Genomic DNA, 13,860 nt, shown 5'->3' on the forward strand with positions numbered 1-13,860 from the left:
CAACTAATAAATAATATATACCATGAAATATTTGTATTAAAAGGGAAGTATATAAATGACAAAAGAATGAAAAACATGTAGCACTTAATGGTGTTAAATGTGCCTTTCCAACTTTGATGGGTGAAAGTGACATTCAATGACATTTCACAATGACTGCAACCATGAAACTATTTTCAGCAATCCCATACTGAGGTCACTTTTCAGAGACAAGCCAGTAAAAAGATAATCAAACTAATAATTAAATGGGACCCATATATGACGTTTGTAATTTGCTATGTTAGAAGGTCACCCCGACGATCCATGGACAAAAAGACAAACCTATTCCACATGATTTGCCATATTTCTTTATTTCAACAGATTGAGTCTGAGCGTTGCAGTATACCATTGACAGCGCATAAATAAAATAGATGAGTACAAAACAAAAACCTGCTTAGAAAATACTTACCTAGTTCCTTCCTGGTTAGAGTGATAGAATTTAGGGTACAGTCAATTTCTTTGATTTTGAAACCCTGACCATTTCCAAGGAAAACATACTGAAGTTACTCTTCTGTCTGCCCAGCCCACAGTTCCCTTCCAAGCATGGTGTGTGTCACTCAGCAGAGGCCAAGAAAAATCTCTGGGAGCATTTTTCTTCATTTCTCTTTACATTGACACGTGACAAAAAACAAACAACTAAAAGTGGGCATTTGGCAAATAAAAGAAAGAAAAGAACCAATCTCTCTCTATCCCAAGATAACTGAAACATCTATATTTCCCTTCACCATGTTCTCTCTCTCTCTCAATAGCTTTAAAGATAACGTACAAAACCCAGCAGTTGCAAACTAATGGAAAAAAAAGAAAAGTTTTACATGTGCATCATGTTAAAGCTCATTAAACTTTTTGTCAGAGTTACATCTTCACATAGTCCCTTTTACACACTTCATCCAAATATAAGTAGACCACAACTTGATGGAGCCTTGGGAGGTGATCAGGGACTTTCTCCACAATGAGCCCCCAACAAGTCCCATGCACACAAAAGACAGCAGAAAATCACACATTGGACTGTACGTTTCTGACATACAAGGGAGGATGAGGGGGGAATGGTTGGGGGTATTTATCTTTCTCCCCACCCTCTCTGGATGCAGTGGCGGTTGGTGGGGCTATAGTCTCAGGTGAAGAGCTGGGGTGAGCGTGTGGCATGGAAGGAGGAGGGGGTGGGCTGAATTAGGCTCTCATTCTGGCTCGTGGACACACATGCAGTTAAATGATGATGATGATGATGAGGGGAGGAGAAAAGGAAGAAAGGCGAGTTATACCTACAGGTTCCACAACAGTCCCATTGACAGGGCAGGGTATTAGGGGTCACGGTTCGGCATAAGGGGTAAGGAGTGAAGGTCAAAATGAATAGTGTTGGGGAAGGATGGGTCAGGGTTTTAAAGCGTGCAGCCGCTTCAGGCACTCTCGCTACTCTCGATGGGCTGCAGGTTCACCAGGTGTTCAGGCTTGGCACCAGCAGCATGGTGCTCCCACATCTGCAGGTAGAGCTTCTCCAGGTCCATGGTGTACTGCTTGGTGTTGAACAGGGGGCTGCAGATACGCTGCTTCCACACACGAGCTCGGATCATCTTCAGACTATGGGAAAGGAGAGGGGTTTAATCAAGAACCAGACAGCTTTCGTAAATCTAAATGCTAGGCCAGGACAGATGAGCTAGTGGGACTAAGAATAGAAGCAGATAAATATAAAAGATGAGATTGGGGTGAAAATGAGAGGCAGAGGGAGGAAGAAACTATATAGTTCTTACTATTCCATGTCAGAGCCTAGTTTGACGGCCACATCCTCATACTCTTGACGGGTGAGGGCAATGAGCTCAGGACAACCTAGACAGGTGAGCTGGGAAGCAGCCACGCGTGATGCTAGAGTCTCTCCTGTACGGAAAGAGTTGTCATTTAAAGACCGACCTGTCTCACACACACAGGTTATGACTCTACACTGGACCGACAGTTGTCAGAGATATCCACTACTCTCTGCCACACAGTCACACCTATACACATTTTTACCAGGCTTGAAAACATCTCCCTCTCAAAATGTTTCTTTTTTTCACCTGGCATAGTGACCATGGGTGTGCCAGCCCAGAGTACATCCATGCCCGTGGTGTGGCCGTTGCAGAGTGGGGTGTCCAGACACACGTCGGCAAGCTGGCCCCTCCTCACATGTTCCTCCTTGGGTGCAACAGGGGAGAAGATGATGCGGGAGGCAGGCAGGCCCATGTTTTGGGCATACTGCTGAATGTTGGGCTCCCCCACAGCAGGGAAACGCAGCAGCCAGAGCACACTGTTGGGCACACGCTTCAGGATCTGATTGGGACAGAGAAGAAGGGATGTTATGAGAAATAAGTTTTCATAAAATTAGTAAAATATTACTGTGTTTATTACCTGAAAAAGGTGCAGTGGTCTCAATATTTTCCAGAGCTGTATGTCATTTTATCCATATAATCATGTCTATCAGTGAATTTAACTCTTCCTCTTCTCTTTCTGATCACTGAGCTATAAAGGTCGCAAAGATGAGTGGACTGATTGGTTGATCTTACATTGGCCCACATCTGCAATGTAGGAGGGTCTATCTTGTAGAGCTGATTGAAGTTGCAGTATACGATTGAATCCTCTGGCAGGCCATACTGGGAGCGGGTTGTCACCACAATGGTGCGTGGCACCTCCTCTCCGGTGGCAGCTTTGTTGTTGATCTAAGACAGACCACAAATGGTCGATGAGGAGGACAAAATGGAGTCTGAATAAGTTCCTCCCACGGTACAGAGGGTGTTACAAGAGAGGAGGATGAGAGGCAGGTGTATGTAAACATTTAGTCATTTATAAACAGATACATGAATCATGTATTTAGGGTTCCTCCATCAGGAGGAAACCCATTGCTAGTATTCTTATTTTTCTTTTGCATAAAACTGCCCCCAAAACATAAAAAATGCCTTAGCACAATCTTTTTAAATTTGGCACATCGAAACTACATGAAGTAGTTGAAGTCACTCAATATAATAAACAACATGTTTGGGGTCACTGAATACTCAATTTGTTGCTTGTTTAACTAAGCTTGCAGTCGAGTTGGGGGCGTGCCGTTTTTGATTTGCATCACTGTGCAGCCGGTTTTCCATCCACGAGTCTTCAGACAGTGACGTTGTTACTGACATGTAATGATAGCTAGGAAACTGAACCTGGCCTTGGTCAATCTGTCATTAATTTCCGTGTTGATAGTCAGTGACAATTAGAACTTTTGTTTTCTTCACAAATGGGTTAACAAATGGGTTAGGTAAATTGTTACAAACTATCAAAGTCATCAAATATTATTTGTTTCACCCATGTGTGAATATATGCAAAAAAATAAATGTATTAGTTATGTTTATTAGCTTTACGAAAAATATTTGCATTTCGCCATTAAAATTCTTGTTTCCAGCTAAGTCATCTCTCTAATAATGCCAGGAATCTGTCTGTATCTTTTTATGGGATTTTAGGGCAGCGAGTTTCCCACAATTATCTTGAGAACCAAGATAAGAAAAGTTCAACGTGCAGTGCAATGTTTGACATTGTTTGGGTAAGCATTTCGACATTTCCCCAAAACAATTTGCTGCCAGTTTCGCGATGGATTTTTTTCAACCATATTGATATACGCTTTACTAAGCGATTGGATTAAGGTGGACTAGAGGTAACTTCAGCGAATTTTGTTTAATTAATGAACTCATGCAATTAACAAAGGCCTTCGCAATTAAATGAAACTAAGCGCTTAATGCACCACAGTTCGTAGTAAGGAAAATAGGGACATTGTGTTTAGTTATTTATAAGCAAATTCGCTTTTACAACCGATAGGGGCAGGTTAGCAGTGCTGACTGGTGGCATAACATTGAATCAGCTTCTTACAAAAAGTTCCTTTATGGAGGAAATAAGGGATGCACCGAATACTGATTTTTGGGGTTCGGACGAATACCGAATCCACTGGTTAAGATTCGTCCGAATCCGAAACCGAATCCTACTCCCATCCTCAGTCCATTAACACAGTAAACACATTAATGAAGTAAACAACGTCCACAGCAGTGTATTTTATTTAAATTTTATTTATTTAAAAAAAATAGGCAACATTATGCCAGGAAGACAAGTCGGAAAAACAATTTTGACAATTACCATATGCGTATGTTTACCCTATCTCAAGATCCAATCAATATCCAAAATATTAGCCCTTTAGATTTCTTGAATTTCTTTCGGATGTTTCATACGCAAATGTTTTAACAGCGTGATTTTGTGTATTGTTTAGGGTCCTTGCCACCACGAGTAGGGATGGGGATCGTACATTTTTATCGATATCGATACAATTTTCGAGAATGCTTAACGATCCGAGTCTTTATCGATACCACTATCGATACTTTTCTGGGGTGAGATTGAGCTAACCACAATCTAAATGAATGAATTTGGCAAATGTTAAACATATAGCAGCATCCACACAACCCACGCCACACTTTATGTAAACAAGATTACTGAACAACATTTATAACAATAACAAGTAAAACAGATATAAAATACAACAAGGGGAACTTTTTTGCTCTCAGGAAGAGGCTGGCTAAAAGGAGCACATATTGGCACAATGGATCCTGGCTTTGGCTAAATCTACAATTGTCCACTACAGATGTACTGTATTTTGTTCTCTCTCATTGTTTAACAAGCTGCTTAAGCAGCCCACAGAGCCAGGCTCCCGGTGACTATGTTTTGAATGATCAGCAGCGGGGCGGGGGAGGCTAGTCTTTACTCACATACTGACTGTGCTCGTAAATAATTTTTCCGGTTCGCGCACGCATCAAATTTTAGGGGCATATGCGAGTGAAATAGTTGCACTGTAGAGCCCTGGCTCTTATTATTGAGGCTTATTATTGTCAACGATGGATACTTGCTACAAAGCTGGGGTGCGCTGACTGCGCTCACCATGCCTTTGGTGGAGGAAGACAGCAGGAGGACAGCTGGAGTTGGCACCGTTGCTTCTCGAAGACAGTCGAATGTACTGCACTTTACCTTTAGCTGATGCACAACGTCGCTTCGTCCTTATCTTTGGCTTTATTCAAATGTAGCCGAGCCTTTGACCGCTTAGTACGTTCAGCCATCGTAGCTAGCAACAAAATTAGAAATGAAGCGAACCCGCAGTTGTCATTGTAAATTCTTCTTTTAGTTTAAAGGCGGTTGGCAGGCCATTCAATTGAATGTAGTTATTTTATTAGACAATCGATGTGTATGTTTGTGCACCAGTGATTTGATTTAAATGACATGACTTATCTCTCGAGACATAAGTTACATTATATTACCTAGTCTCGATAGCGGTATCAATAAGCTCGGACCTTATTGATCTTCGGGTTTTGAGAAATTTGGAACCGGGTCCTTACAGAACCGGGTATCGATCCCCATCCCTACCCACGAGACAAATCGGCATTGCAAATTGAACATGTAGCTCGACTTGAATCACCTTCTTTTGACTGAAAGTACTGCCAAACAACACTTTTTCTGCTCACAAGTTCCATTTTCACTTTCTCTCAGCCTACTGCATTGAACGGTCCACCTACGTAAACACCTTCCCGTATTCAACAGCCGTGTCATTATGTCGACCAGCGTAGTGTGCGTAGTGCAAGAGTAGGGTTCGGTGGAAAAAATTCTAAGGTTCGGCCGAGACCGAACCCCCTCAAAAAGGCCAATATTTGCCCGAATCCGAATCCTGGATTCGGTGCATCCCTAGTTGAAATGCTGGCTAGCTAACAGAACGACAATATAAAGTGCATACTTTCACTTTAGATCAGTGAATTTTGTTACATAAACAAGTCTAACCAGTCTAAACACAAATGCCCATGTAGTGAAGTAAATGCAGTTGATTGAATTACTTGTTATAATTTTGCACATAATTATAGGTTATATAAAAACTACATATATTTTGCTAGACATATTAATCTTAAGGCTACAGAACGTTCTCTTCACTGGCACTTCTAGTGTGAAAAGATACAGAAATATTAGTTGTTAAATGTAAGTAAACCAATAAAAACTTGTCTTTCTCCAAATTTTGGATGATTTGATATTAGGTTAAATAAACTGCTGCAGCGGCCAAGCATGCCTGAATATTATATAAGTGGGTGTGCTCAAGTCTTCGGAGAGAGCACAACCATTGTTCTCTCTCGTATATCTTTATTATTGTTTCTTTTCCCACCCCTAAGGATCACTCAATATTTGGACTACATAGACAACGTCGGTGTCAAAAGATTCGTCTTGGTAGCGATTGCGTTGCTTGGTAGCGATTGCTTTGCTTGTATTTTTATTTACGTTCCGTTGCATGGTTTAAGTTGAAATTAAGTCAATCTGTCAATCTGTTTTCAACAGATTGACTAGATATCATTTGAAACTAGAGAGGGTACAATTTCTGGGGAAATTGTAGGGTGTGCTTGCTTGCGTCGGTTGCACAGGGATCCGTTTTTGAATGACATTTTTACAACTGATTTCTGTATATTTTATATGAAAATGCATACTTATTATTTATAAAGATTAAATAGATTTAAAAGCATTTTTTTTTGCTGCTCATTTACAACTGAAAATACGAGTGAAGTGTAGAATGAAATAGATGTCTTCTCATTTCCCCTGCAAGAGGCAGCCTCATCGTTGAATCAAAACGAATAAATTTGGCAGACCGGTGTAAAAATTGACCTAATCTCTATGACTTAAACGTCATTTTAAGTTTTTCCCTTCTCGTGATATTTTCAGGCATGTAGCCTACTCATTGCATTCATTCATGAATAAAGAACCCCCTTTGAAGATTATTCTACGACGTTACCCGGCAGTAGAAGATGGAATCGCGATTCAAACAGTACCATCTGCTAACTGAATATGCCCCCAAAATAAGCTTGACATTTATTTAGTGGAAAATCGCTCATTCATAAAAAGCTCACTGGTAGCGATCATTGTCAGTAACAACGCAAAATGCGATATAGCCCTGTGTGGAGAAGCTGCCCCGGTAAATTCTACTACTGTACAGTACAGTACTAGACTACTGCTGTGTTCGTCTTGGTAGCGATTGCGTTGGTTGAATTCGATTTAACGTTCCGTTGTACGGTTTAGGCTGAAATTAATTATTTTCATGAACAGATTGACAAAGTTAAGGCTGTGGCAATGAAGTTCAAGTTAGTAGTCAGATAGTTTCACCTATTGAAAGACTTTTGATTTAAGTAAGGGGAGTGCCGAACAAGTTCTGTCGCCGTTTGACTTCCTACAGCTGTGTAGATGTTTTTGTAGTGTGTCTCGCGTAGGCTACAGCGTTGCAGTGAGCAACACTGGTTTGAAACCACAGGTAATGATAATTTCACCCACAAATCGTTTACTTGTAATGTAATGTCATAATAAATCCTACAAAGAAATTGTATTTGTGAGGAATGTTTATTTTAACGATTGAAAACAGATGCATCATAGACCACTGTAGTGTGTGTTGCCCGGGCAACAGAGGCTAATGTCATGCTAATGCTTCAGTGAAATAGTAGACTACCGTTTCCGAAAGTAGATGTGGGCCTACTTCCTTAATAATATCAGCTAATATTGTACATTTCACAATTGTGTTTCACATCACAAAGTAAAATGAGTAAATAGTTATCACCCTGGCCTCTTTGCTTGTGGCGTTTCTGCAGCTGCCTTGCAGTAAAGCTATAGTTAGCCTAGCTATCTCCCAAGTTAACAGATGCGAAACGAATGTTCTGCTACAGGTAGTCACGCGTGTTTTCGTGACGTTAGTGACGTAGTGACGTTAGTAACGTCAGTGACTGTGGTTAGCAAATTAGCCACCGTTAGCGTCACTTTTCGCCACAAAAACTTAACTTCAGCCTAAACCATGCAACGGAACGTAAATAAAAATACAAGCAACTCAATCGCTACCAAGACAAAACTTTTGACACCTAGGTTGTCTATGTAGGCCAAATATTGACAAAGATTTAGGGGGGCAAAAATAAATAATAATAATAAATATATATGTGAGAGAACAAAGGTTGTGCTCTCGCCGAAGGCTTGAGCACACCCAATGATTACGTTAGTTGTTTCCACTTCTGTTGTCAAAGCAAACAGGATCGACTTAGGTGGGTAACTTTAGCACTACAGCTTAGCAAACAAACTATTGTGATTCAGCTCAGCTTCAGTTAGCTCTAGCTATCTTGCTGAAAAATAGATCTGGACAAACATGCATCTTGAATTGTAGATTTACATAACAACACGGGTTGTTTATTTGAATGAAACACAGTCAGGAACATGACATAACGTTAGCCTCATTGACAATAAACTAAATCATCACACATTCTACCGATGCTAGATACAGGCAGGATATGTTAGCATTGCTAATAACTGTTAGCGACAACATCATACTACAGCTTGCTGTTGTGATGAACATAAGGTCGGAACAGCACCTCTTTTCAGCAACAGCTTCATAGCAAATTCTGCTTTACATTGTCCCAGGTTTTCAAAACTATCCTCAGTGAAATGGTTCAAGCAAATGTGTAATTGAGGGTAGAACTGCACAGGGATCTTCTCATAGACAAACATCACAGCCCGTTGAGTGTTTGGTTCTTTAGGAAGACTCTGAAAAGTGTCAGCATTCCCTGTACAGCCTGGAACACTGCATTTACCACCGTCCATTTTGAAAATGCTAGAAAAACGTTCTTCTTTGTAATTCTGTGGAAGTACACAGAGCCGCGCGCAGCAAATTTTGGGGCGTGACAAAGGTACAGACCAGAGCCAAAAAAGGTGGAGCTGTCAGGCCAAATAGTGTCCTAGGGCTAAATAGTGTCCTACCTGACGTCACAATGCTCTAAGATTTGAAGTTTTCACTCGTTCGACATTCCTGAGACAGCAACGCGCGCAGGTATAATACTATACGTGTTGCCTTCCCGGTCTGTTAAAATTGATGCTAAATAAATCATTTTTTCGACGAAAACAACTAGCTAGCAAGCACTAGCTATCGAAGGAGTGAAAACTTTAAATCTTAGAGTAGAATAAACTGGTTTAAATAAGCCTAAATACAAAACTTCCTACCTAGTAACCAGTATAGCAACCATGACAGTTTCCTGCTAGCACGGTAGATATCTCAGGAATTTAAGGTCGGCATAGCGACGGACGCGTCCTTGCATCGGAACGGCATTGTGACGTCAGGAAGGACACTATTTGGCCCTAGGACACTATTTGGCCTGACAGAGCCACCAAACTGACGTCAGTTCGGTAGCTTTTTCAAAAACTACCGTTTTACAGCTACATTTTTTAATTGTGAGATTTGCATAGGAAAAAGGTGTCAATGGATTTTGGGGTTCACTGTATGTCCATTTTACCCACTGAACTGTCATTATTCTAGCCTGGCTCTGCCCTCCTACGTACTTCCGCTCAATTTTCATTTTGTTTCTGTACATAGGTCTGGTCATGAGGTACGTAAGTCAGATTTTTCAGGTTGATTTTCTACCGGCGAATCAGCGAACAGAGGGAGTGGCTGAGAACGATGACGTTAATGTTGTGCACTAGTTTGTGTTGTAGTTCCGTAATGGCGGTGGAGAAAGATGCGAGCGAAGCCATTCGGTCCGTTGTGGCAACACTGCCGAATATCTATAAAGTAAAGCCGGAGCAAGAACAAGTTTTGTTGGTGGCCATGATGTTGTGGCCCTCCTCCCCACAGGGTTCGGGAACAGTTTGATTTTCCAGCTACGGCAGCTAGCTCTGTTACAGTAGTGGTGAAGGAATTGGCGAACGCTAGCGATTGGTTATGGCAGATCAGAGTGGCTCTGGGCAGATCCAATAGTTTTAAACTTCAACAGAGTACCCGCCTACAAGGAAGTCAACGCTTGTCAATTGAGCGAGGCCAGACTCTCTGTACAAATGCAATGTACGAGAGTCTGGTTAGGACCAGGCTATCGTTATTCAACTGTGACAAGGTAAATTCGGTTCTGCAATCAATGACCCCTTTAATATATAAAAATGAATTCAAATTAAATGTCTTCAAAAGCTATTTCTTATTGCCAGCAGCAAGACATGCTACGATTATCTCACATGTATATTATGACTATTTTACCCACCCCTACTCCTCACAGTTTGTCATGTAGACATGAAAGATGTCAAAATGTGTCTCTCCAGTATTGTTGTGTAAGGTGTGTGTTTGAATACAAGCGTGACAGCCTGTGCAATAAAGTGTGTGTGTTCTACCTGTGTGGTGGCCAGTCCATTGCTGACAGTAAAGCTGTTGATGGTGACCTGAATCTGTCCCTGGTTGATCATATTGATGATGGCCTCTGCTGCAGTGTTCATGGGGATGACAGGCATGGAGAGAGCCCCGTTGTTGTCTGAGGTCTCCTGGATGTCACACTTCATCTTGGGGGAAGGAAAACAGCAGAGATGGGGAGAAATCCAAAATAAAGAGAGTTGGAAAAAGATGGGAAGACAAAACACAACAATAATTTAAAAAAAGTAAGACAAAAGATGAATGCTTTCAATTCGCCTCACACAAGGGACATGCCAGGATGTTTGATTACAAATTCACAAGACCAACAGTGGGCTCTAGGTGTCTGGAGTTTAGAACTTCTTTACCTCATGACACAGAGGCCTCGATCCTTGGTTCTCACCTTAACAACCTTGACATCGGGCAGGCTGTCCAGGAAGGCCTTCAGGTCAATGCCGTTCAGCACAACTCTGTTGTCGAAGATGTGGCCATTCGACTTGAAGTCAATCACTGCTTTTTTCTGACCACAAATCACATGTATGACCACAGAGGGGAGGAGAACATGATGATAAGTCTTGGAAGGTCAGCAGCGCTCTAATAAAGATATAGTTTATGCCCATAGAGACCAAGGTTTAAATCCCACCCAAGGATTACCCTGCCTACCTTGAGGTGGGGGAACATGTTAGCATGGTCTCCTATGAAGAAGGTGTTGGGCATATAGGCCAGTTTCTCAGAGTATTGCTCTGCAACCTCAATGGGGGACGTCTCTTTGTCTGAGATTATGTAGTCCATGAAAGGAGCTCCACTGGTGCCAGGGTAACCCAGCCACATGCACTGAGGAAGAAGAAAGGGAGGAGGTAGGAGGAGGACAGCAAGGAGAGAGGAGAACAGAACAAATCATTCTTGTGATGTAATCATTGCAAATACAATATTATTAAAAATAATAACAAATTAAAAATAAAATTTTAAACTAGAGGGTACAATTTCTGGGGACATTTTAGGGTGTGCCTGCGTCGGTCGCACAGGGGTCCGTTTTTTAATGACATTTTTACAACTGATATTTCTGTATATTTTATATAAAAATGCATACTTACTATTTATAAAGATTACATAGATTTAAAAGCATACTTTTTTTGCTGCTCATTTACAACTCAAAATACGAGTGAAGTGTAGAATGAAATAGATGTCTTCTCATTTCCCCTGCAAGAGGCAGCCTCATAGTTGAATCAAAACGAATAGATTTGGCAGACCGGTGTAAAAATTGACTTAATCTCTATGACTTAAACGTCCTTTTAAGTTTTTCCCTTCTCGTGATATTTTCAGGCATTTAGCCTACTCATATTGCATTCATTCATTAATAAAGAACCCCCTTTGAAGATTATTCTACGACGTTACCGGCAGTAGAAGATGGAATCGTGATTCAAACAGTACCATCTGCTAACTGAAAATATGCCCCCAAAAATGTTCATAAGCTTGACATTTATTTAGTGGAAAATCGCTCATTCATAAAAAGCTCACTGGTAGCGATCATTGTCAGTAACAACGCAAAATGCGATATAGCCCCGTGTGGAGAAGCTGCCCCGGTAAATTGTACTACTACAGTACAGTACTAGACTACTGCTGTGTTCGTGTTGGTAGCGATTGCGTTGGTTGAATTGGATTTAACGTTCCGTTGTACGGTTTAGGCTGAAATTAATTATTTTCATGAACAGATTGACAAAGTTTAGGCTGTGGCAATGAAGTTCAGGTTAGTAGTCAGATAGTTTCACCTATTGAAAGACTTTTGATTTAAGTAAGGGGAGAGCCGAACATGTTCTGTCGCCGTTTGACTTCCTAAACAGCTGTGTAGATGCTTTTGTAGTGTGTCTCGCGTAGGCTACAGCGTTGCAGTGAGCAACACTGATTTGAAACCACAGGTAATGATAATTTCACCAACAAATCGTTTACTTGTAATTAGGGATGCGTATTGATAAGATTTTAATGATTCCGACTCCTTATCAATTCCTGCTTATCGATTCGATTCTCTTATCGATGTTCCCCTCTACAGTCATAGGTCTGTGCGTCCTGCACCCCCTCCCACACACACTCGTTCTAAACGAATTTCTCAAACTGGCTTTGACAGGCTCTGAAATGAGCCAATACCTACCGCCTCTAGGCCTCTTCAGGCCTCTGTTTTCAAAACAAAATCTAGTCGGAGATAGAAACTTTCAGTTTCCTTGTGTTCAAGCTTCTATTACTCAACACCAGTAGGACTTACAGGGGTCCTAACAACAGGGGAAATAACTTCAGTGTCACCTTTCAAAAGAGACCATTTACATGCATGTACTTCAAATGGTTCAACAACAGCTTTCAATGTACTTTGGGTATGTTGTTTAGGCGTATTCAGGCACATTTAACAGGACTATTAAAAGGTTAAACAATTAAAATGCTAAGTTTAATAATGGATTAAAAATCGATATGCTCAGTTTAATAATGCGACACGCGAACGTTTGCTGATAACACACGCCGCCCCAATAACGTGAAATGATCAATACTAATGGGAGATGAATGCCGGAGCTAAAATGTATGCTTCAAACGACGGGACAGAAGATAACTAGATCGACTACACACAATAAAGGAAAATTGCTTCACACAGTAACAAGTGGTTGTGATCACTTTTGAGCAGTTTAGCTCTACCTTAGCTAGTTAGAGATGAAGCGCGAACGTTAGCTGCGCTGCTGCATGCATCGAACACATGACGTTCCATGCTGTGTGTTCAAATGCTTCTTCATATTTGTAGTATTTCCTCCCTTCGACGAAATAGACTTTTTACACGCGTTATAAGTGGCGTTGTTGTCATTTTGTTGTGTGAAATACAACCAAACTTTAGAACGCTTCTTCCTAGTTGCCATGTTTGCTGCAGTCTGTCTAAGCGCAAACTTTTATAGTTTTCAGACAGACGTTCGCGTGTCCCATTATTAAACTGAGCATATCGATTTTTAATCCATTATTAAACTAACACAGAGAATCGTTAACAGAATCGTTAAGGAATTTTGCTAACGATTCCAAGGAATCGATTCACTGGGAACCGGTTCTAAACAAGAACCGGTTCTCGATACCCATCCCTACTTGTAATGTAATGTCATAATAAATCCTACAACAAAAATGTATTTGTGAGGAATGTTTATTTTAACGATTGACAGATGCATCATAGACCACTGTATGTGTTGCCCGGGCAACAGAGGCTAATGTCATGATGCTAATGCTTCTGTGAAATAGTAGACTACCGTTTCCGAAAGTAGATGTGGGCCTACTTCCTTAATAATATCAGCTAATATTGTACATTACATTTCACAATTGTGTTTCACATCACAAAGTAAAATGAGTAAATAGTTATCACCCTGGCCTCTTTGCTTGTGGCGTTTCTGCAGCTGCCTTGCAGTAAAGCTATAGTTAGCCTAGCTATCCCCCAAGTTAACAGATGCAAAACGAATGTTCTGCTACAGGTAGTCACGCGTGTTTTCGTGACGTTAGTAACTTTAGTAACGTCAGTGACTGTGGCTAGCAAGTTAGCCACCGTTAGATTCACCTTTCGCCACAAAAACTTAATTTGAACTTAAAACCATCCAACGTAACGTAAATAAAAATAC

The 13,860-nt window shown here is 41.0% G+C and overlaps 1 protein-coding gene across 8 annotated transcripts in view; it reads right to left on the reverse strand.

The window, feature by feature from the left end:
* Positions 1–328: 328 nt before the first annotated feature.
* The window catches only part of LOC134032024 (UDP-N-acetylglucosamine--peptide N-acetylglucosaminyltransferase 110 kDa subunit), a 57,591-nt gene continuing 44,059 nt past the window's right edge, over positions 329–13,860 (reverse strand). For 5 of the 8 annotated variants that reach the window (XM_062475790.1, XM_062475789.1, XM_062475788.1 and 2 more), the window contains 7 exons: positions 10,895–11,065; positions 10,635–10,751; positions 10,219–10,383; positions 2,568–2,720; positions 2,082–2,334; positions 1,782–1,938; positions 329–1,611 (listed from right to left, as the gene is read on the reverse strand). In XM_062475790.1, coding sequence (XP_062331774.1) covers positions 1,431–1,611; positions 1,782–1,938; positions 2,082–2,334; positions 2,568–2,720; positions 10,219–10,383; positions 10,635–10,751; positions 10,895–11,065 — 1,197 coding nt within the window. In that variant the 3' untranslated portion in view covers positions 329–1,430. The remainder of the gene's footprint in view (positions 1,612–1,781; positions 1,939–2,081; positions 2,335–2,567; positions 2,721–10,218; positions 10,384–10,634; positions 10,752–10,894; positions 11,066–13,860) is intronic. The other 3 variants (XM_062475791.1, XM_062475794.1, XM_062475793.1) reach the window with 1 other exon arrangement.

This window comes from Osmerus eperlanus, chromosome 13 (genome assembly GCF_963692335.1).
Source record: "Osmerus eperlanus chromosome 13, fOsmEpe2.1, whole genome shotgun sequence".
NCBI classification, from domain to species: domain Eukaryota; kingdom Metazoa; phylum Chordata; class Actinopteri; order Osmeriformes; family Osmeridae; genus Osmerus; species Osmerus eperlanus.